General features: G+C 35.0%; 1 protein-coding gene across 1 annotated transcript in view; it reads left to right on the top strand.

Annotated features, from left to right (window-relative positions):
• Grip (Glutamate receptor interacting protein) overlaps positions 1-24,043 on the top strand; it is a 144,368-nt gene that overhangs the window by 66,891 nt on the left and 53,434 nt on the right. Inside the window, exon 4 of the mRNA XM_089096409.1 lies at positions 12,489-12,672. Coding sequence (XP_088952535.1) covers positions 12,489-12,672 — 184 coding nt within the window. The remainder of the gene's footprint in view (positions 1-12,488; positions 12,673-24,043) is intronic.

Raw genomic sequence — 24,043 nt, 5'->3', positions numbered from 1 at the left:
AACTTTAAATATCGCATACGCAATTAAAACCAAGCTATACATCTACATCAGTGTGTTGAATCATCCCGTAAAACGGATTTGTTCAAAGCGTCTTGAGTTTGAGATATAAAAAGAGTGGGTATAACAAAGAAGTACCGTGTAAAGTTAGTTGCAGTGCTCTATTCAAATTTCTGTTCAGGACTGCTTCCCACGAAGGTCAATCAAGGTAGTGGTGAATGACTTGTGGTTATTTTTAGAACAAAAGGAATGAAATTGTTTTTGGCTTTAAAAAAGTGGCTGGTACTGTGCACAGATAAACTGAGTTAAACTGTCTATGCACATGCCTACGAGCATGCTCATATGACAAAGAATACCAAATACTCCTACATAGGCTTTAGGTCTTTCAACCCTAATTAAAAATTACTTTTCTTTGATCATGATATGCAATTAATTCCAAAACCAACCTCAGCACATTATTGATGATTGAGACCTTACTGTATACACAGTTTGTGTATCTAAATGCTCATTGATTTCAGTTAAATGGTTTTAGCTTGTAATATGAAAAAATGTTCGATTCATTTATTCTGAATATCTGCAAAATATGTTTGAAGAAAATAACAATATTGCTACGTGTGCTTCAAACTCATTGTAGCGCTAAGCCGCCTAACACTATCAAACTGACAGGCAATCCGCTTTCAAACATGCTCTTTAAACTTTTGCTTTGTACACCTCGAATTTATTTCCCATAATATTCTAGTCTATGGCCTTCAGATTTTTTTTAACCCTAGTGCCGTTTTTTCACTCATCAATGTGATAAGATCTTTCATCTTTTGTCAGAAAACGCTTAAAAGTGAAATCTTTGAACAAACCTTTTACATCTTTGGTCGTTTTTGTGCAAACGTCTTTCATCATTCTGCTCTGATCAGCGGTCTGAGAACAATGATGAGCATATCGTCAAAGTTTTCTCATCATTGTTCTATATGGCAGAACAGTGGCAGTCTTCACACTTTTTGCTAACATCAGTGAGCTGTAAGATCTTAGAACAAAGATGAGTTAAAAAACGATAATCTTTGCAGAAAGATGGAAGATCTTAGTGCTAAAAAACGGGCTCCTTTCTGGTTGTTCACTCAAATTATTGTAGATATACTGGTTTTGTCATTCTTGTTACCGTTTGTAAGTTATCTAAACCCGTTTTTGAGGATACTGAATGGGGTAGAGCGACCTCGTCTATAGACAGTGGCATTTGTACCTCAGCCCTCAGGTTCATGCCTAAAATTATCTCTATATAATTTATATAAAAATTGTATCATTCTCTTTTTTCACAAGTGCCAAGGTTTGGAACAGTACCTTACTAAATTCATGCCTATTTCTTGAATAACTTAATGGCTCGTTCAGACGTTAAAGAAAAAATGAAGTACATCAAGTGCGAAAGAATTTCTTTTATATTCTACTTAATGAGTGAAAGGATTTGTAAATAAATTTCTTTTCGTTGTTAAAGTTGAACCGAAAATTTCATCTGATGGAAGGAAAACTGTATTCGTTACGCATGAAGTAGTTTTATCTTAGTTAAGATTCTCTAAGTTGCAAGTGCTTTCATAAATCCTCGTATTTCAACTCCTATTTTTCTTTAGTTTCTACATTCATAGAAAAATAAGTACGTTTTTGAGTGCATTGCATGTAAAAATCAAACAGTTCATGGTAACAAATTGTAAGTAAGGAGCGACTCGGCCAAATAGTAACCGAAACTTTAAAAAACAAAATTTTGATAACAATAGATACATAAAAAGTATTGGTTTTTTATCCTGATTCCAAATATTTAAAATGATCATTAAGTTTAATGTTATCAATCGAAAGCTAAGAGCCTGAGATAATTCGCGTGATTTTCGAAAAAGGAGAGAAAAATCCCCAAAAAGTCAAGGACACTTAATGAAAATTGCACCATCAGATTCAGCGTATCAAAGAACCCTACTCTAGCCCCCATCCCACTCTTTTTTTTCAAAGTCATCTGAACAAATTTTGAAACAACCATTTTGTTCAGCATAATTGAAGATTCCAATAATTATGCCTCTGTGGATGACATACCCCCCCCCCCCCCACGGCCTCTGAGAAAAGGGTTATAAGCTATGAAATTTGGCCAATATTTAGATATAGTAATTGTTATTGGGATGTATACAGACTTTTTTCTACGGGGGATCTTATGCAGGGGGGGGGGAGGGGGCTTTCCTTTGGAAGAATTTTCCTTGGAGAAACTTTCCATTAGGGGTGGGGGGAATTACCATGAGAAATTATCCACGAGCCGGGGGGAAATTTTGGGCTTGACTAAAAAAGTGATCAGAAATTAAATAAAAACCAAGTCTTTTTTCAAATGAAAGTAGGCTAAGGAGAATTTTCCCTGTAAAATTGTCCGCAAGAAATTTTCTTATGGGAATTTTCAGCGAGGAGGGAATTGTTCGGGGGGATTTTATGTAGGAGGAACTTTCTTCTGGGAACTTTTTCGCGGGGGAAATTTTTCATGGAGGGGAGGAAGGATTTCCTGGTATGATTTGAAAAAGGATCAGAAACTAAATATTAAAAAACAAAGTTTTTTCGACCGAAGGTGAGGACCAACATTATAACTTGAACGAACAGAAACTATTTCATACATGAGAGGAGCTGCCCCCTCCTCAATACCCTGCTCTTTACGTTAAAGTTCTAATTTCATCACAATTCTTTAAGAACGACTCCTGAAACACAAGGGTAGTTTTATTAGAAGTTTTAAGGGGCTAAAAAACTTTAGCGTGAACAGCGAAGGATTGAGGAGGGGGCATCCCCCCTTATATACGAAATAATTTCTGTTCGTTTTAAGTTTTTATGGTGCTCCTTACTTTCAGGTGAAAAAGTCTGTTTTATAAAACAGTCAAGATTTGAACAAAAGTGTGAAATTGGAAAGTTTTTCAAAACTTGTATATGTAAACATCTAAGAAACAGTTCATGCTTAAATATCTTAGAAATGTGTCATTGGTTTATCTGAGCTGTTATCCTTCCAAGATTTAAAGATTTTTGGGTAAAAAAAAAATTACACGTCTTAATAAACCATAAGTTTCAATCGTACTGATGTTACACTTCTGGTGTCTTGTTTTTAGAATGGAATGTATAAGAAACAGCCATTTAATTAACCGTTGCGACAAGCATAGCAAACAACATAATCCTTGATATTTGTTTTTCCATTGCCCCAGATATTTTGTCTGATGTTACTCCAAAAATAACTTGTTTTGAAAAATACCCTTTTTTAGACCGTGTTCACAAATATCTCGTTGAGTAGCTTGTCAAGGGGCGCGTGACAGACGAGAAACTGAAATTAAATCTAAGTTTGTATTTTTATAGAGGATGTTGTTTTTGGAATCGATTTCCATGGCTTCTTGTCTCTTAGAATTTTGAAATAAATCACGTGGTTCGTAGCTTTTCCTATACATAAAGGAATCCACGAGCTTATAGAGAAATTTTGAAGAATGGCAAAGACTCTTTTGTGGAAATAATAGTGCAAAAAGGATTACCATTCTTACTGGTTCATAATTTACATCACTTTAAAAAAAGCCACCCATTCACTCTTTTGTTCAGGAACGTCAATAAAACCTCATCGAAACTTGTCGAGGAATTATTTGCAAAAGTTTTGTTTTAAAGGTAGTAGGAAATTTGCTTTTAAAATATCGACTAATGAACAGTAATTCTAAAGAATAGTCAACAACTAATGAAGCGGAACATTTGAGGGAAATAACATGTTGCAACGCAATATGGGTTACTAGGAAAGCAACAGTAATATAATCAAACAGTTCGTTGGAATTAACTGTAAGCAAGACGAGACTCTTGTTAATGGCAACCAAAACTATTACATGGGAGTGAGTAGTGTTATGTACAAGGACAATGATGCTTCAGTTAAGGTAGGAAGTAAGGTTAATGCTGGCTGGTTCGGTGCGGATTCAAGCGTTAAAAAGGGTTGTGTCGCATCCCCGTTTACAGATTCCTTAGATGGGCATTGCTCTCAAGAACCCAATAAAGCCTATAAAAGAACATGGTATCGAATGGAAGGTAAAACTCCCCTAGACTCGGATTAAATAGATGATTTGAGTGTCCCAGATAAATATGCTAGCGAAATGAATGAAGTTTAGGATTTTTAGAGGGTTTAAGATATAGAAATATGCCCAAACAATAATTTTATGAAGACTAAGTCATTGAGACAATGAATAAATAAGGGCAAAAAGCTGACGCTAGGTAACCAGGAAATATATAGCCTAGCTTGCCTGAGTAGCATTACTAGTAATGATTGGGGATTTAGTGAAAATGTAGCCTAAATAGTACAATAGCAAAGGCACAGATTGCTTTTTCACATATGAAAAAAGGCTGGAAGAATGGGAAGGTAATTCTGCGAAATAAGATTAGGAAGTTGGAAGGTACGTTAACCGCAGTAGTTAAGTACACTCTGAATTGTGGGTGCTTTGACAAGCTCAAGAATATTTTTTAATGTTTGACCATAGTCTAAAAACAATTGTAGGTAGTCGTTTAACTGACCATATATCAAACAATAAGATGTGCGGAAATTTTGGCTCGATCCTAATTTCTACAGCTATAATTAAAGCTAAAACATGGCTAAACCACGTTTTGCGGATTAGGGATGACAGATTGCTAACGACTGGGCTCTTGGCCATCTCTCTGGGGCCAGGCAAAAAGCAGATCGTCCCTGAATGGGTCACATGAAAGGAATTAAAGGGAAAGGGGGCTTGATGGGAGGGGACAAAGAGGGAAGTTTTGCATAGGTTAGGTTGGATGAGGATTATGTGTACCTATGTCGGTTTTGGGTGGCATGGTGGTACAGTGAGTTGTTAGTAAGTATTGGTACTAATAACTACTCACTACTTTTTGGTGAAAACGAATGTAACAGCATCTTGTTGGAAAGTCTGCCGTCAAGAATATATAAAAGAGGAACATGAAAGATTATCGATCCTGTCGAGACCTAAAATAACCTTTTAATCTTCTTATTGTATTTCTAAAGAAATAGAGAACCATCATTCAAAAGCTAAGTAAGACAAAAAACAAAGGAGAATGACATACTTCTAAAAATATTAGTCTCCTGTCGATCGTTTAACAATTTTTAACCACTTTCTGGGAAATTGGGAAAACCCACTTAAAATTATCTTAAGCAGAAAAAATTGGCATTTCGAATGTAAAGAAAGTAGAGCAAAATTGATTGAATTCAATTTATAGGTTTTGACTGTCACTTGTTGCAATGCCAGTAACAAATGTCTATAGAAGGGAGCTAAGGTGTTGAACTGCCAAACGTGATATCCATATTTTACCATAGTTGTGTCTTCTTTCCCAAAAATTATGTGAAAGGAAATCAAGCTACCACTTTTTAATGGGCTCTAAGGTTTTGATGAAAGAGTTATAAATGATAATAGAATACAACCCCACCCCACCCCAAATGGTTACTCGATCTTACACCATTAACTAGAGTGGTAATGATAAGATCTACAACAGGAAGAAATTTTTCCGTAGCCAATTTACAACTGAAATCTTTGAAGCCTGAACTTCTCTTTCCCGGAATAATGTGTAGACTGAAAAGCTTAATTATCAAGTTTTATCCCCGTTATAAAAGAAGAATTTTATAGAAAGAACGACTCGGATTTTTCAAATCACTGAATGTAGGTGAATTGCCTAGAAAACATCTTAAAATTTGTTAATTACTTTAAACCAGTAAAAGAAGTGACTCCGTTGGTTTTTTATCCCCTCCTTCACATAGTCGGATTTTTGTCGTCATGCGCTTGTTATCATGGCGTCACATCAGGACCCTATCCAGGATTTCTGGTCAGGAAGAGGGATACCAAAAGAATTTTTGTGGGGGGGGAGCCATAAGAATTTTTGTTTGAGGGTTGAAATAAAGGTTTTTACCAGTATTTTTTAAGACCAAATTACGTCTCGGAGAATCTAATTTTGGGAGGAAGGGCTACTCAAGCCCATTAGATAACCCCCCTGGATACGCCTCTGTGACAATTTTCCAGTTTCTGTTTTCTTTAGCTGATTTTTGTTCAAGATTTTACCTGTTTCTAGTTTTACTGTTCTAAAACTATTTATCATAAATTTTTACATTCCAAGTCCGTTTATATGCCAATCCTCTGCATTTTATCACAAAGAAAACGTGCTTCTTTCTTTGGGGTTTACCACAAATATAAAAATTTATGGTAACATAAGGAACAAAGGTTTAATTCCAGGTCTTCAGCCGTGACACTAATCTTCCTGATTTTTATATATTATGCATATTTAAACAATAATATTTAATTTATGATTGAAAATTTTCATGAATAAAAAATTGATTTTAGTTCCCGAAGATAAATCATTACTCTTATACAGACAGGTTCCCAAATATTATTTCAAACGGGGCTGTCATCTCTTCGTGGGGACAAATTCGAAAAAAAAAGCAAAAACATCGCAAATAAGGAATTATTTGAGAAATAAGAATTTCAATATTTTTGGGAACGGGCCAAAAGGTTAACACCCTGCGTAATCGTCTAAATTATCGAATGTTCGATACCTATTTAGACCGGTTTAGACTGTCATTTCGCTATCATATAAACAATTACAAGGACAACTGTACTAAAAGTGTCTAACTTATTTTTTTAATCTAAGCTTTTAGCTATATTGACTTGTCATTTCGCTATCATATAAACAATTACGAGGACAACTGTACTAAAAATGTCTAACTTATTTTTTTAATTTAAGCTTTTAGTTATAGTGATTAATATTTATTCTTTCAAAAACGTATATGTAAATACGGTTATCATCAAACAATTTAAAATAAATACAAAGCATTGCTCTTAAGTCTAAATACATTGCACACTAAATATGTTCATACGGATAATGAAAAATTAAAAGAAGATAATAAAGACAACAAAAACGTTAAAAAAAAGAGAATTGAGGGAAAGATAGGAATAAGTTCAAACACTAATAAATTGTTACAGATGAAGAAATAAGCCTAATTTCAAAAAAGGAACTAATCAAGAAGGAATTCCTATACATATCTATAACCTGTCGTATGATGGCTGTTTCCAAATATCCAAGAGTAGAATATAGCAGTTTTTAAAAGCTGAAATGAATGTATATATTCCAGGCTTACTCTCGTCGCTGCTTAAGTGGCACAAACCAACAGATCATATTTTAATTGAACGATTCCCACGTTGAATTTCAGGGGAAAAATTGCAACGCCATCTAAAATTTAACCATTTAAATGTGAAAACACTGACGAGGAGTGGGTATGTATCCCTGGAAGATCTAAGATCTTCCAGGGATAGAGGTGCAATACAGAGGCGTAAAACTCTGTTTGAAAATTTCCTGCCCTATTATATACCCGAATGCCGAATAAGGACAACAAAGAAAAGTAAAAGGCCACACTACTGGACAATAAGCTCAATTAGTGTGTTAAATATAGATACATCGAAACTCCTGGAAACAATTCACTTTATTAAATTAGCGCGGTGTTGAGACGTCAAATTTTCATTAAGTCCCTTAAAATGGCGAAGAATAAGTCTTGGGACAAGTAGTAGGTCCATTAGTTGTTGGAGCAACCACTTACTTGAGGATTTTTTTTTCTATAAACTGAAGAAAAGCCGATTTAAGTATTCAAAGGTAATAGGTTGAACCACTGACCATCCATTTCAAGCAACTCTTAAATATTTGAAGCTCATTTTCGAGTAATAGAACTGAAATAGCCATACATGGTCATATGTATTGATTGCTGGAAATGCAATCAATGCATATGCGTGTATTGTGTGTAAAAACACACAAATTCTAGCATATTTCCTATGCCTGTCCCTTGAATAACTTTAGGTAATATACATTGGAGGGCAGGCGACGGGATTTGTGTCTCTGTTTTGACAATAAAGGAAAATTAAAGCTAAGAACAGAGCATATGTCACTGATCAATCCTAATCGTTGGAAAAAACCTCTTCTGAGGGAATCGACGCCTCCAATCATAAAAGTGAATTCTGCTTTGTCGAAAATTAAGATGGAAAAACAGTGCCATGCTAGTCTTTGTAATGAGAGTTTTGTCTAAATATTATCACTTATATCACTTTTTCTTCTTCGTTCTGGTGTGTATATTATTAAATTTTATTTGCAATCCTTGCTGTATTGGTTTTTATTCGGCGATTTCGGTTTTCCGAATTTTTTGTCGTTCTTTTGACAAAACTTTCTATGCTTATTTTAATTTTGACATGCGCTTTTATTTCGGCTATGAGCACTTCTAAAAACAAAAGGCTATCTTATCTATTCCTTTATCGCAATGTTTATGTCCTGGTAAATGTATCTAAAAATGTGATAAGAAGTAATTGGGAACACTCGCCTTTAGTGCTGTATTTCTTTTATTTTCTCCTGAGTCTTATCCTGAAGACATCATAAAAAGGAAACTGATAAAAGGAACTTTATTAGGGATTACAAACTCTCTCAGTGTTCCCACAAAACTATCAGATATATATGATGCATGGGTTTTTATTTCCTGAAAAATAATATTAAAATTATCAAATTGTTGTAATAATGTGTTGCACTGTAATGATGATTTGATAATTGATATTCAATAAATTAAAAGAAGTAAACCAGCTGAAACAATAGGTTGGTATTATTAGTGGGTACAGTGAAGATGTTAAAGGCGAAATGGGCAAAGCCTCGGGTGGTCTTTCACAATTGTAAAAGGTTTAGGGGAACGGAGAACAAAATCTGCTAACCAAGATTAGAATGTTAGAAGCTACATTGATGAGAGTGGTCAAGTATGATTTTGAAGCATGGGCGCTCGGAAAAAACGGAGGAGGATTTTCTAAGTGTTTTCTAGAGAAATTGCATACGGATTGTTTTGGGTATTCGACTGAAAAACCGTATCTCAAACAGTAAGCTGTAGGAAAAATAGAGTTCAATCTCGCTTTCTAATGTTAAAATGAGAGAATTAGAGAGATGGCTGCACACGTTCTTTGGATAATGGATGACAGAATTGAAGGCCGTACCCAGGATTTTTTTTCGGAGGTGGTTTTCCTCATTTTTTTTCGGGGTGGGGGGGAGGGTTGTTTACACAAAAAAAACTAAAAAAACGCATACAAAATTTGTTTATGTCCATTTTTGTTACGTTTTTACGAGTCAGACAAACATTTCGGGGTGGGGGATTCAAACCCTCTAACCCCCCCCCTCCCTTGGATACAGCCTTGATAGAATGCCAAAGATTGCACTTGTCGGCCAACCGTCTAAAGTCAAACGAATACCAGGTTGTCCCCGATTGGGTGGGAACATGTCCTAAGGAAAGATTTAGGGGAAATTGGAACTTCATGGGAGGGTGTAAAGAGGGAAGCTTTGAATAGATTGGGATGGAGGACGAGCTTGCATAGATGTGTTGACCTCAGGTGGCTTGGTGCAGCAGTGAGTTGTTAGGGGTAGCGGTTGTAGTAGTATTTTGCCAATACCCTTTATATTTTACCCAAGTCCACTTATATTTCTACCTAATTACAGTATCAATATTTCAAATTGATTTAACTGATTTTTTCGCAATTTACTCAGTTAATTTAATTTTTCCGCTTTAAATGTAAGATTTAATTTTCGGTGAATCAATTTAGGCGTAACATTAGTTTAATACTAGAAGAGTAAATCGTGGTAACGTTTGGTACAGTTCGTGGTAACGAACTATAAGCAAGGAGCGATGCGGCTCAATAGTAACCGAAACTTTTAAAAAACAGAATCTTGATAACAATAGATACATCAAAAGAATTGAATTTTGATACTTATTAAAAATATATAAAATTCATCAAGTTTAATGTTACCCATCAAAAGCTACGAGGCTGAGAAATTTTACCCGATTTTTGAAATAGGGGGTAAACACCCCCAAGACATCAAGTGATTCTAATTAAAATCACACCATAAGGTTCAGCATACAAGAGAACCCTAAGGCTCCAAGCTCCTATGAACAAAAACGTGGAATTTTGCATTTTTTGCCAGAAGAAAGATCACGGATGCGTGTTTATTTGTTGTTGTTTTTTTTGTAGGTTGGTTTGTTTTTCCAGGGGGGATCGTATCGAACCAGTGATCCTAGAAGATCGGGAGAGGGTTTATTTGATCAAGAATCAAAATTTCTAGGGTCCTTTTTAAGTTACCAAAAATATTGAAGAGCAGTTAACTTTTTTTTTTTTTTGAAGAGCAGTCAAAATTTTGAGATAGCCATTTGTTCAGCATAGTCAAATGATCTAATAACTATGTCTTTCAGGATGACTTGACTCCCACAGCCCCCAAGGAAAGGCTGTAAGCTATGAATTTTGCTCATTGTTTACATAGAGTATTGGGTATTCGGAAGTTTACAGATATTTTTTCGGGGGGAATTTTATGGGGGGAGGTCTACTTTCTACGTAGAGGATTTTCACTGGGAGGGAAGTTTCCGGGGTGAACTTTCCAGAAGTAATTTTACACCGGGGGGGGGGGAATTTACCAGAGTTCTTATACAAAATTTACTCATTTTCCGCAGGAGAAATTATCCATGGGAATTATCACCAAGAATAATTCTCCGTGGGGAAATTTCCGCGGGAGAAACATTCCATTGTAGGCGTGAGAGGTTCGGGGAAAATTTTCTAAATAGGGGTGATTTCCGGTATGAATTGAAAAATGATCAGAAATTAAATAAAATCAAGTGTTTTTTATTTAACGAGAGTATGCTAAGGGCAATTTTTCAGGCGAAATCGTGAGAAAGGAACTTTCTGGGGGGAATTTACAGCAAGGATGGAATTTTTTGGGGGTAATTTCCTGGGGGAACCATTTTACACGGGGGAGCTTTCAATGGAGGGATTTTCTTATGGGGAAATTTCCATGGAGGGTGAGGCGGGTTTCCCGGCATTATATGAAAAACGATCAGAATTTAAAAACAAGTTTTTTCAACTGAAAGTAAGGAGCAGCATTAAAACAAAATGAACAGAAATTCTTCCGTATAGGAGGGGGCTGCCTCCTCCTCAATAACCCGCTCTTTACGCCAAAGTTAGACCTTTTTTCTAAATTCTGAAACAAGGACTCCTGAAACACAAGGATAGTTAAAATAGAATAACTAACTTTTTTAAAAGTGCTTAAAAACTTTAGCGTGAAAAGAGGGGTATTGAGGAGGAGGCAGCCCCCTCATATACGGAATAATTTCTTTTCATTTCAAGTTTTAATGCTGCTCCTTACTTTCAGTTGAAAAAAATTGTTTATTTCAATTTAATTCAAGTACTAGAATCTAGTAGAGTAAAATCAGCCTATTTGGTGGGATTTATTGTTTTGAACTTGAAGTGCAAGTCAAAGTTTCTCTAGGATGTTTAGTTTTTGCTGCTATGCGTAAGTTCATTCAACTGAAAATCAAACCTCATAATACATGGACGGTGAATTTTCTTTTTTTCTTTTTTCAACGAAAAAAGAAATTTGTTTTTTGTTATTTTTATATTAACATGCTTTATTCAAACAGCATCTAAAATAAAGAAGACAATAACTGACATGAAATTTTTGGGTATTTACATGCTGAAATACTTTTTTCAAAATGGTTAAATGGTAGTCAGTATCCTCGGCAAATATATGTACATTCTGTTTAAAGATTTTTTCGTCGAAAATTTGGAATTTATATCTAATTACCAGTTTCAAGCATTTTCTATAACACTACATCAAAGGTAGTGTACTCGGTTGAATAAGAAAAAGGACAGGAAAATGTTATGTTTTTTAATGCCCCATTTTTACTTAATGTTTTAAGGACAAAGAGGAAAGCCAATCAGCCAATAAAAGAATAGCTTTTCACTTTCTAATTTTGTTCGTAAACACAAAAGGAAAACGAGGCGTAATTGTCATTACTAAACTAAGAGTTGCTTGATCGCACTGCTGATTTTACTGTTTAGAAGTAGCTTGTATTCTTTCTCGTAAATTTTATACAATTTTGTATCATTATATTGTGAGTGGTGACAGATGCAATTAGGCTTTATTTAAGGAATTTGGGTAGAGCCGAGTAGAGTCTTGGAGTAGAGTCTTGGGGAGAGTCTTGGAGAAATTCTTTTTTCCGAAAACATCATATTCAAATGTCTGGGTTGATTTAAAATTCAATACTAGATGAAAAGTTATATTTATATAAGGACCTTACCAGTTATAAAAGTTAAAAGTAGTATATTTTTTATTTCAAACCTATCCAAGGATATTACCTAAAAGAGGACTGGCTGGCTCACGTTACCCCAAGGCAAAAAAAAATCGAAATGTGTGGTTATCTTTTACCTTTTAGAAGATACAGAAAAGATTTTTTTTTATTGTAACTTTACAGCTCCAAATCTTAACAACTATGTTTTGAAAAAAAAATTAAACATCGTATTTAAGATTTATTAATGGTGACATGTTACAACCCAAAATAAGTTAGGTTTTTCGTTTAACTGTGTTATTTCCGTTTTTTAATGGCTTTAAAACCTAAAAAATTTAAAATACTGAGTAATTAATTCTTTAATTATTTTCATTTTTAGATCTCTTTAATAATTCGTCTATGACAAGTGGAACCTCATCAACCTCTTGGACTCATTTTTACCATCCTGAAGTGTTCAACTTGACCCTTATAGGCGGACCAAAGGGAGGCGTGGGTGTTGTGCTCGAAACTAAAAATGGAAAAATCTTAATAAAGGATATTGATGGCCAAGGATCAGCAGCAAGGTATGGTTGTTGAAAATAATCTGTAGCCTAAGCTTTAGTCTATAATCTAGCCTGTAAAAATACAGGCTATATTCTACATTATAATTAGTCTTCAAATAATATTAACATTTCGATTACTAAATATCAGTATATGTATATTAAACTAACAATGCACATTCATTTCTATTTTTTCATTAAAAGGCAAATTATGTTCTGGCCTTGGGAAGGCATAGGGGTTTTGAGCCCAACCTATGTTAATTTCTGCTCGTTTTGAGTTTGACTCGGTTATTTATTGTAATTTCGGTTCGTTTTGGGTTTCATTTATTTATCAATGTTGATTTGTGGTATTTTCACGCTTGGTATTATTTGATTTTATTTTTGCTCATTTTTTGTTTAATGGAGTTCTTTACTTTTCTTTGAAAAACTTATTTTATGGAAAAAGTTTTTAAATTAATTTCTGTTCGTTTTATATTGACATATTCTTTTCAGAGAAAAAGAAAATAATACTTTTTTTTAAGAATTTATAGTTTGGCCTGCTATTTGTATGCTGGAGAAAAATTTTCACCAATTTTTAACAACATACACCTTCTTAAAAATCTGGACACAAATAGTAGTGTTTAATTTAGTTTCATACCTCCTCTAGTTGGATACCATTCTCAAAAAAATCTATTTACTTTCTTTGATAGCTTGGATACACTTACGCTATTTTGATTTAGTTAAATTTTAAGAGCAAAAGTAGCCCGAAAGTTTGAACATAATACCCTCAGTCGTTCTTGGGATACTGCTAAGTTGCCTTATTGGGAATTAGCATTAACACAGTGCATTTTGATTTAATTTTATGGCAACATTTAGTTTATAAACATAAAGTCAAATGGGAGGGTGGGTGTGAGTGGGGGATTAGTTTCCCTCCAATAACTTTCGACTATTAAAAAGGGCATCAGCCCTTTCTATTTTCAATCGAATGAGCCCTTTTCGAAGTTCCTACGACAACTCCTTCGATACAAAGTGTCCTGGTCTAAACAACACCAACAACAAAAAATTAATACATTATACCCACATCGATCTTTACCATAAAAATGTCAAGCCTTCCAATCACTTTCGACTATTAAAAAGGGCACTAGGCCTTTCGGTTTCCAATCGAATGAGTCCTTGAGTTTCTATGACAACACTTTCTATAAACACCTTATATGCCTCCAGGGCATAAATTAAAACCTTTACCCTAAGGGCTGTTAGGGTGGTCATCCTCTAAGACCTAATTTCCAGAACTTTCACATACGTCAAACAAAATGACTATCTCAAAATTTTTATTGGATATGTTTGGGAAAATGGTGGACGTGAGAGGGACGTTAGTTTTTCTCCAATCACTTTCAACTATTAAAAAAGGCACTAGCCCTTTCAATTTTCAATCAAATGAGCCCATTTGAAGTTTCTACGACAATACTTTCAATAAAAACCTTATATCCCCTGGGATAACTTACAATCCTCGCCCTGAGGACTGGGGGGGGGGGGGCTGTCATCCTCAAAGACCTAATTTACAGAACTTTCTACTACGTTGAACAAAATAGCTATCTGAAAATTTTGGTTGGATGTGTTTGGAAGAATGGTAGGCGTGAGAGGGGGGTTAGTTACCCTCAAATCACTGTCACTATTAAAAAGGGAACTAGCTCTCTCAATTTTCAATTGAATGAGCCCCTTTTGAAGTTTTTACGACGACTCTATCAGTAAAAACCTTACATACCCCCAGGGCATAACTTAAAACCTTTGCTCTGGGGACTCTGGGGGGTTTGTCATCCTTAAATACATAATTTCCAGAACTTTCAACTACGTTGAACACAATGGCTATCTCTAAACTTTGATTAGATGTGTTTGGGGGAATGGTGGGCGGAGAGTAAGGTTAATTACTCTCCAATAAATTTCGACTATTAAAAAGTGCAATTTCGATTTTCAATCAAATTAGCCCCTTTTGAAGTTTCTACACCAACTTTCTATAGAAACCTTATATGCCCCCAGGGCAAAACTTACAACCCATGCCCTGAAGGCTCTGATGGGGTTATCATCCTAAAAACCCAATTTCCAGAACCTTCTACTACGTTGAACAAAATGGATATCTCAAAATTTTTATTGGATGTGTTTGGGGAAACGCTAGGTGTGAGAGAGGGGTAACTTGCCCTTCAATCACTTTTGACTATTAAAAGGGCACTAGCCCTTTCAATTTTCAATTGAATGAGACCTTTTTGATGTTTTTACAACATCGCTTTCTATAAAAACCTTACATGCTCCCAGGGCATAACTTACAACTCTTTCCCGAGTTTTTTTTTTGGGGGGGGGGGGGGGTTGTCAGCCTTAAATACCTAATTTCCAAAACTTTCAACTACGTTGAATAAAATGGCTGTCTAATAATTTTGATTGGTTGTGTTTGAGGAAAAGTTGGGTGTGAAAGGGGGATTAATTGCCCTCCAATCACTTTCGACTATTAAAAAGGGCACTAGCCCTTTGTATTTCCCTTTTTCAAGTTTCTACGACAAAGATTTCAATAAAAACCTTATATGCCCCCAGGGCATAACTTATAACTCTTGCCCTGAAGACTGTGGGGGGACTGTCCTGCTCAAAGGTATAATTTCCTAAACTTTAAAATGCGTGGAACAAAATGGCTATCTAAAAATTTTGATTGGATATGTTTGGGGAAATGGTGGGCGTGGACGGGGTGTCTGTTGCCTTCCAATCCCTTTTGAATATTAAAAAGGCACTAGCCATTTCAATTTCCAATAGAATGAGCCCTTTTTGAAGTTTTTATGACGACGCGTTCTATAAAAAACCTTATATGCCCCCAGGGCATAACTTACAACCCTTGCCCTGAGGGCTATGGGGGAGTATCCTGCTCAGAAACATAATTTTTATCTGGAAATCCACAACACTGAAAAAAATAGCTATTTTAAAATTTTTATTTGATGTGTTATGGGAAAAGACGGGTATGAGAGGGGGGTTAGTTTCCCTCAAATCTCTTTTAACTATTTAAAAGGAAACTAGGTATTTTAATATCATATCGAATGAGCCCTTTTTCAAGTTTTTACGACAAAGATTTCAATAAAAACTTATTTGCCCCCAGGGCAGAACTTAAAATCCTTGTCCTGAAGACTGTGGGGGGAGTATCCTGCCTAAAGGTATAATTTCCAGAACTTTCAACTGCGTGGAACAAAATAGCTATCTCAAAATTTTGATTAGATGTGTTTGGGGAAATGGTGGGCGTGGAAGGGGTGTTAGCTGCCTTCCAATTACTTTCGACTATTAAGAAGGGCACTCGCCATTTGCATCTCCAATCGAATGTGCCAGTCTTGCAGTTTCTACGACAACGCTTTCTATAAAACCCTTATATGTCCCCATGACATAACTTACAGCCCTTGTTCTGAGAGCTGTGAGGGGGTTGTCACCCGCAAAGACCTTACTTATAAAACTTAAAACTCCGTTGAATAAAATGGTTATCTCAAAAATTGTATTGGATGTGCTGGGTAGAAAGGCGGGTGTGAGGGTGGGATTAATTATCTGCCAATTACTTTTGTCTATTAAAAAGGGCACTAGCCCTTTGAATTTCCAATCGAATGAGCTTTTTTAAAATTTCTACCACAACACTTTCTATAACAACCTCATATGCCCCAAGGGTATAACATACAACTCTTGCCCTGAGGGCTGTGGGGGAGTGTCCTCCTCAAAAACATAATTTTTATAGAGATCAGCTACACTAAACAAAATGGCGATCTCAAAATTTTGATCGGATGGGCTTTGGGAAATGGCGGGCGTGAAAGGGGTGTTAGTTGCCTTCCCATCACTTTCGACTATTAAAAAGGACACAAGCCACTCCAATTTCCAATTGAATGAGCCCTTTTCGAAGTTTCTATGATGATGTTTTCGTTACGAAGTGCCCTGCTTTAAAGGAAAAAAAAAAAAATGATACATATTGGAAGCATCGTTTTTATATACCTTCAGGGAATAACTTGAAACCCTTGTCCTGAGGGTTCTGGGGGATTGTCCTATTCAAAAACATATTTTCTATCTGGAAATCAACTACGCTGAGCAAAATGGCTATCTCAAAATTTTAATTGGATGTTTTTGGGGGAAGTATGGGCGTGGGGGGGCATAGTTGTCCTCCAATCAATTTCGACTATTATAATGGGCACTAGCCACTCCAATTTCCGATCGAATGAGCTGTTTTCGAAGTTTCTACGACAACTCCTTCGATACGAAGTGCCCGGGTATGGAGAAAGAAGAAAAAAAAAGTAAACAATACATTGTGCCATACCGTTCTTTACTTAGGCAGCGCTGTCGCGCTGCCTAAGGTAAGTTCATTAGTCCTGTGTAGATACAAGTAGTGGGTAAAGATCTACTATTAGAATCCTTCTTCATTTGACATTCATATTGTAAGAAACACAGTTTATATAATATACCAGTAAGTTTACCGCAGATGATTTCTGGCTCTTCATTCTCGGTGCGAACAAAAAGCTCCTCCCACTTATTTCTGCACTTATTGTCCACTTATTGGTTGAGCCGGCCAAGTGGTTTTGTCAGTACTTGTTCCGTAGGTGATTATTCTTTGTCTACCCGTGAAAAGATCTAATGCCGATTATGTTTATATCTGCAAAAACGTTCTCTGGAGCACTCGCACCTCGGTCCGGGTTTTCCTAATGGGTGAGATAAGGAAAGATCATACTGGATAATTATATAAACTGTGGTAAGAAAGTATTAAATGTCGCCCTTGTTTTTCTTTCGAAAACATGACATTGTTGTAGCAAATTAGTAAAATAAAAAAAATTATGCGGCGCAAGATAGCTTAGCTATAGAAACGAAAATGTTCCGAAATAATTTTTGAACGACAATGCGCCGAGTGTCAAATTTGTCACAAAATTTGCTTTGAAAAATGTGCTGCTTTGAAGAATTTAATACTTAAGAATCTGAATAAACGCCCCAATGCCGTAAATATGTTCCATCTGATGACACCACCAGAGCATCTATAATAGTATAAAATAATAATAATAATAGTAGTAGACGGTATTTTTGAATGACAATAAGCCGAGTGTCCAATTTGTCACAAAACTTTACTTTGAAAAATGTGCCGCTTTGAAGAAGTTAATACTTAAGAATCTGAATAAACGCCCCAATGCCGTAATTATGTACCATGTGATGACACTGCCAAAAGCATCTATAGTAGTATAAAATATTAATAATAATAATAATAATAGTTTTAGACGGCATTTTTTAACGACAATGCGCCGAGTGTCCAATTTGTCACCAAAATTTGCTTTGAAAAAAGTGCTGTATTGAAGAAGTTAATACTTTTGAATCTGAATAAACGCCCCTATGCCGTAAATATGTACCATCTGATGACACTGCCAAAAGTATCTATAGTAGTATAAAATATTAACAATAATAATACTAGTTTTAGACGGCATTTTTTAACGACAATGCGCCGAGTGTCCAATTTGTCACCAAAATTTGCTTTGAAAAATGTGCTGTATTGAAGAAGTTAATACTTTTGAATCTAAATAAACGCCCCAATGCCGTAATTATGTACCATGTGATGACACTGCCAAAAGTATCTATAGTAGTATAAAATATTAATAATAATAATAATAATAGTTTTAGACGGCATTTTTTAACGACAATGCGCCGAGTGTCCAATTTGTCACCAAAATTTGCTTTGAAAAACGTGCTGTATTGAAGACGTTAACTTTTGAATCTGAATAAACGCCCCAATGCCGTAAATATGTACCATCTGATGATGCTGCCAAAAGCATCTATAGTAGTATAAAATATTAATAATAATAATAATAGTTTCAGACGGCATTTTTTAACGACAATGCGCCGAGTGTCCAATTTGTCACCAAAATTTGCTTTGAAAAATGTGCTGTATTGAAGAAGTTCACTTTTGAATCTGAATAAACGCCCCCGTGCCGTAAATATGTACCATCTGATGACACTGCCAAAAGCATCTATAGTAGTATAAAATATTAATAATAATAATAATAGTTTCAGACGGCATTTTTTAACGACAATGCGCCGAGTGTCCAATTTGTCACCAAAATTTGCTTTCAAAAATGTGCTGTATTGAAGACGTTAACTTTTGAATCTGAATAAACGCCCCAATGCCGTAAATATGTACCATCTGATGATACTGCCAAAAGCATCTATAGTAGTATAAAATATTAATAATAATAATAATAGTTTCAGACGGCATTTTTTAACGACAATGCGCCGAGTGTCCAATTTGTCACCAAAATTTGCTTTCAAAAATGTGCTGTATCGAAGACGTTAACTTTTGAATCTGAATAAACGCCCCAATGCCGTAAATATGTACCATCTGATGATACTGCCAAAAGCATCTATAGTAGTATAAAATATTAATAATAATAATAATAATAGTTTTAGACGGCATTTTTTAACGACAATGCACCGAGTGTCCAATTTGTCACCAAAATTTGCTTTCAAAAATGTGCTGTATTGAAGACGTTAACTTTTGAATCTGAATAAACGCCCCAATGCCGTAAATATGTACCATCTGATGATGCTGCCAAAAGCATCTATAGTAGTATAAAATATTAATAATAATAATAATAGTGTCAGACGGCATTTTTTAACGACAATGCGCCGAGTGTCCAATTTGTCACCAAACTTTGCTTTGAAAAATGTGCTGTATTGAAGAAGTTCACTTTTGAATCTGAATAAACGCCCCAGTGCCGTAAATATGTACCATCTGATGACACTGCCAAAAGCATCTATAGTAGTATAAAATATTAATAATAATAATAATAGTTTCAGACGGTATTTTTTAACGACAATGCGCCGAGTGTCCAATTTGTCACCAAAATTTGCTTTCAAAAATGTGCTGTATTGAAGACGTTAACTTTTGAATCTGAATAAACGCCCAAATGCCGTAAATATGTACCATCTGATGATACTGCCAAAAGCATCTATAGTAGTATAAAATATTAATAATAATAATAATAATAGTTTTAGACGGCATTTTTTAACGACAATGCACCGAGTGTCCAATTTGTCACCAAAATTTGCTTTCAAAAATGTGCTGTATTGAAGACGTTAACTTTTGAATCTGAATAAACGCCCCAATGCCGTAAATATGTACCATCTGATGATGCTGCCAAAAGCATCTATAGTAGTATAAAATATTAATAATAATAATAATAGTTTCAGACGGCATTTTTAACGACAATGCGCCGAGTGTCCAATTTGTCACCAAAATTTGCTTTGAAAAATGCGCTGTATTGAAGAAGTTCACTTTTGAATCTGAATAAACGCCCCAATGCCGTAAATATGTACCATCTGATGACACTGACAAAAGCATCTATAGTAGTATAAAATATTAATAATAATAATAATAGTTTCAGACGGCATTTTTTAACGACAATGCGCCGAGTGTCCAATTTGTCACCAAAATTTGCTTTCAAAAATGTGCTGTATTGAAGACGTTAACTTTTGAATCTGAATAAACGCCCCAATGCCGTAAATATGTACCATCTGATGATACTGCCAAAAGCATCTATAGTAGTATAAAATATTAATAATAATAATAATAGTTTCAGACGGCATTTTTTAACGACAATGCGCCGAGTGTCCAATTTGTCACCAAAATTTGCTTTCAAAAATGTGCTGTATTGAAGACGTTAACTTTTGAATCTGAATAAACGCCCCAATGCCGTAAATATGTACCATCTGATGATACTGCCAAAAGCATCTATAGTAGTATAAAATATTAATAATAATAATAATAATAGTTTTAGACGGCATTTTTTAACGACAATGCACCGAGTGTCCAATTTGTCACCAAAATTTGCTTTCAAAAATGTGCTGTATTGAAGACGTTAACTTTTGAATCTGAATAAACGCCCCAATGCCGTAAATATGTACCATCTGATGATGCTGCCAAAAGCATCTATAGTAGTATAAAATATTAATAATAATAATAATAGTTTCAGACGGCATTTTTTAACGACAATGCGCCGAGTGTCCAATTTGTCACCAAAATTTGCTTTGAAAAATGTGCTGTATTGAAGAAGTTCACTTTTGAATCTGAATAAACGCCCCAGTGCCGTAAATATGTACCATCTGATGACACTGCCAAAAGCATCTATAGTAGTATAAAATATTAATAATAATAATAATAGTTTCAGACGGCATTTTTTAACGACAATGTGCCGAGTGTCCAATTTGTCACCAAAATTTGCTTTGAAAAATGTGCTGTTTTGAAGAAGTTAATACTTTTGAATCTGAATAAACGCTCCTATGCCGTAAATATGTACCATCTGATGACACTGCCAAAAGCACCTATAGTAGTATAAAATATTAATAATAATAATAATAGTTTTAGACGGCATTTTTTAACGACAATGTGCCGAGTGTCCAATTTGTCACCAAAATTTGCTTTGAAAAATATGCTGTTTTGAAGAAATTAATACTTTTTATCTCAATAAACGCCCCAATGCCGTAAATATGTTCCATCTGATGAAACCACCAGAGCATCTATAATAGTATAAAATAATAATAATAGTAGACGGTATTTTTGAATGACAATAATCCGAGTGTCCAATTTGTCACAAAACTTTGCTTTGAAAAATGTGCCGCTTTGAAGAATTAATACTTAAGAATCTGAATAAACTCCCCAATGCCGTAAATATATACCATCTGACGACACTGCCAAAAGCATCTATCAAACAGTTCGTTGTAACGAACTGTAAGTAAGGAGCGACCCGGCTCAATGGTAACCGAAACTCTAAAAGACGGAATTTTAATACCAATAGATACATCAAAAGAATCAAATTTTAATTATGATTTCAAATATATAAGTTTCATCAAGTTCAATCTTAACTATCAAAAGTTACGTGCCTGAGAAAACTTGGCTGATTTTCGAAAAAAGGGGAAAAGACCCCCTAAAAGTTATAGAACCTTAATGAAAATCGCACCATCAGATTCAGCATATCATAGAACCCTACTGTAGAGGTTTCAAGCTCTTACCTACAAAAATGGGGAATTTTCCATTTTTTGCCAGAAGAAAGATCACGGATGCGTGTTTTTTTTTTTTTTTTTCTTTTCCCCGGGGGTGATCTTATCGACCCAGTGGTCCTAGAATATCGTGGGAGGGCTCATTGGAACGGAAATTAAAAGTTCTAGTGCCCTTTTTAAGTGACCAAAAAAATGGAGGGCAAATAAGCCCCCTCCCACGCTCATTTTTTTCCAAAAATCACCTGATCAAAATTTTGAGATAGCCATTTTGTTCAGCATTGTGGAAAATATGCTAACTATGTCCTTTATGATGACCTTATCCCTCGAAACCCCCAGGGGGAGGGCTGAAAGCAATCAACTTTACTCAATGTTTACATATACGTATTACTGGTTATAGGGACCTTGTAAACGAAACTCTAAAAAACAATATTTTGATACAAATAGATACATCAAAAGAATCGGATTTTAATGCTGATTTCAAATATATAAGTTTCATCAAGTTTAATCCTACCCATCAAAAGTTGAAAGACACCAAAAAAATCAAAAAAGGGGGAAAGACACCCTATAAGTTATAGAACCTTAATGAAAATCACACCATCATATTCTGCGTATCAGAAAACCCTACTGTAGAGGTTTCAAGCTCCTATCTGCAAAAATGTGGAATTTTGCATTTTTTGCCAGAAGAAAGATCAGGGGTGCGTGTTTATTTGTTTTTTTTCCCAGGGGTGATCGTATCGACCCAGTGGTCCTGGAATATCGTGGGAGGGCTCATTGGAATGGGAATTAAAAGTTTTAGTGCCCTTTTTAAGTGACCAAAAAAAATGAAGGGCAACTAGACCCCCTCCCACGGTCATTTTTTCCCAAAGTCAGCTGATCAAAATTTTGAGATAGCCATTTTGTTCAGCATGTTCGAAAATATTATAATTATGTCTTTTAGGATGACTTAATCCCCCAAAGTTCCCGGGAGGAGGGCTGAAAGTTATGAACTTTACCCAATGTTAACATATAGTATTGGTTATTGGGAAGTATACAGTACAGACGTTTTCAGGGGAGATTTTTCCTGGTAGTGGGGGGGGGGTCGGTGGTTAAGTGGGAGGATCTTTCCATGAAGGAAGTTTTCATGGGGGAAGGAACATTGCTATGAAGGGGGCGCCGGACTCCCCAGCATTATTTTAAAAAAAATCAGAAATTAAATATAAAAAAACAAGTTTTTCAACTGCAACAGCAGCAACATCAAAACTTTAAACAAACAGAAAATATTACATATATGATTGGGTTCACCCCCTGGTCAATACCTCGCTCTTTAAGCCAAAGATTTTTTAGTACTTTCATAAGAGCTATGTATTCTAATTAACGGCCTTTGTGATTAAGCGGTCAGTTTTAAAGAATTGGAACAAAATTCGAACTTTCGCTGAAAGAGCAAGGTATTGACTAGGGGGCGAACCCCCTAATATACGTATTAAAAATATATATATATAGAAGTTCGTTACGTAAATTAATTCGTAAGTTACGTATATTTATTACTAATAAAAACGTTCGTAAATAGAATGAAACAAGTTTCGAGAAAGCCATTTAACCAAATAAAGGTAAATTAATATGAAAATTTTGTTTTAATTATTCATGTACTGTCAGCCAGGATCAAAACCTGCATTCATTCAAAAATGTTCAAAAATTAAATAAAAAACAAGTTTTTTAAAATGAAAGTAAGAAGCGACATTAAAAAATAAAAACAATATAAAATATTACGTATATGAAAGGGGGTGTCCCCTACTCAACGCCTCGCTCTTTAAGCTAAAGTTTTACTTTCTAAAAAATCTATTTTTTTTAAACAATAAAAAAATTTACCGTAACGAGCGAGGCGTTGTGGAGGGGACAGCCCCATTCATATATGGAATAATTTCTGTTCGTTTTAAGTTTTAATGTTGCTCCTTACTTTCAGTTAAAGAAACCTGTTTTTTTTATTTAATAGTAGTATAAAATAATAATAATAATAGTTTTAGACGGCATTTTTTAACGACAATGCGCCGAGTGTCCAATTTGTCACCAAAATTTGCTTTGAAAATATGCTGTTTTGAAGAAGTTAATACTTTTGAATCTGAATAAACGCCCCTATGCCATAAATATGTACCATCTGATGACACTGCCAAAAGCATCTATAGTAGTATAAAATAATAATAATAACAGTAGTAGATGGTATTTTTGGACGACAAAAAGCTGAGTGTCCAATTTGTCACAAAACTTTGCTTTGAAAAATGTGCCGCTTTGAAGAAGTTAATACTTAAGAATCTGAATAAACTGCCATAAATATGTTCCATCTGATGACATTGCCAAAAGCATCTATTGTAGCATAAAATAATAATAGTAATAATAATAATAGTTGTAGACG

The sequence above is a fragment of the Artemia sp. Qi Xiang Cuo genome, chromosome 11, assembly GCF_049724085.1.
Source record: "Artemia sp. Qi Xiang Cuo chromosome 11, ASM4972408v1, whole genome shotgun sequence".
NCBI lineage: Eukaryota > Metazoa > Arthropoda > Branchiopoda > Anostraca > Artemiidae > Artemia > Artemia sp. Qi Xiang Cuo.
The sequence above is the reverse complement of the archived record's forward strand: the minus strand, read 5'-3'. Positions and strand labels throughout refer to the sequence as shown.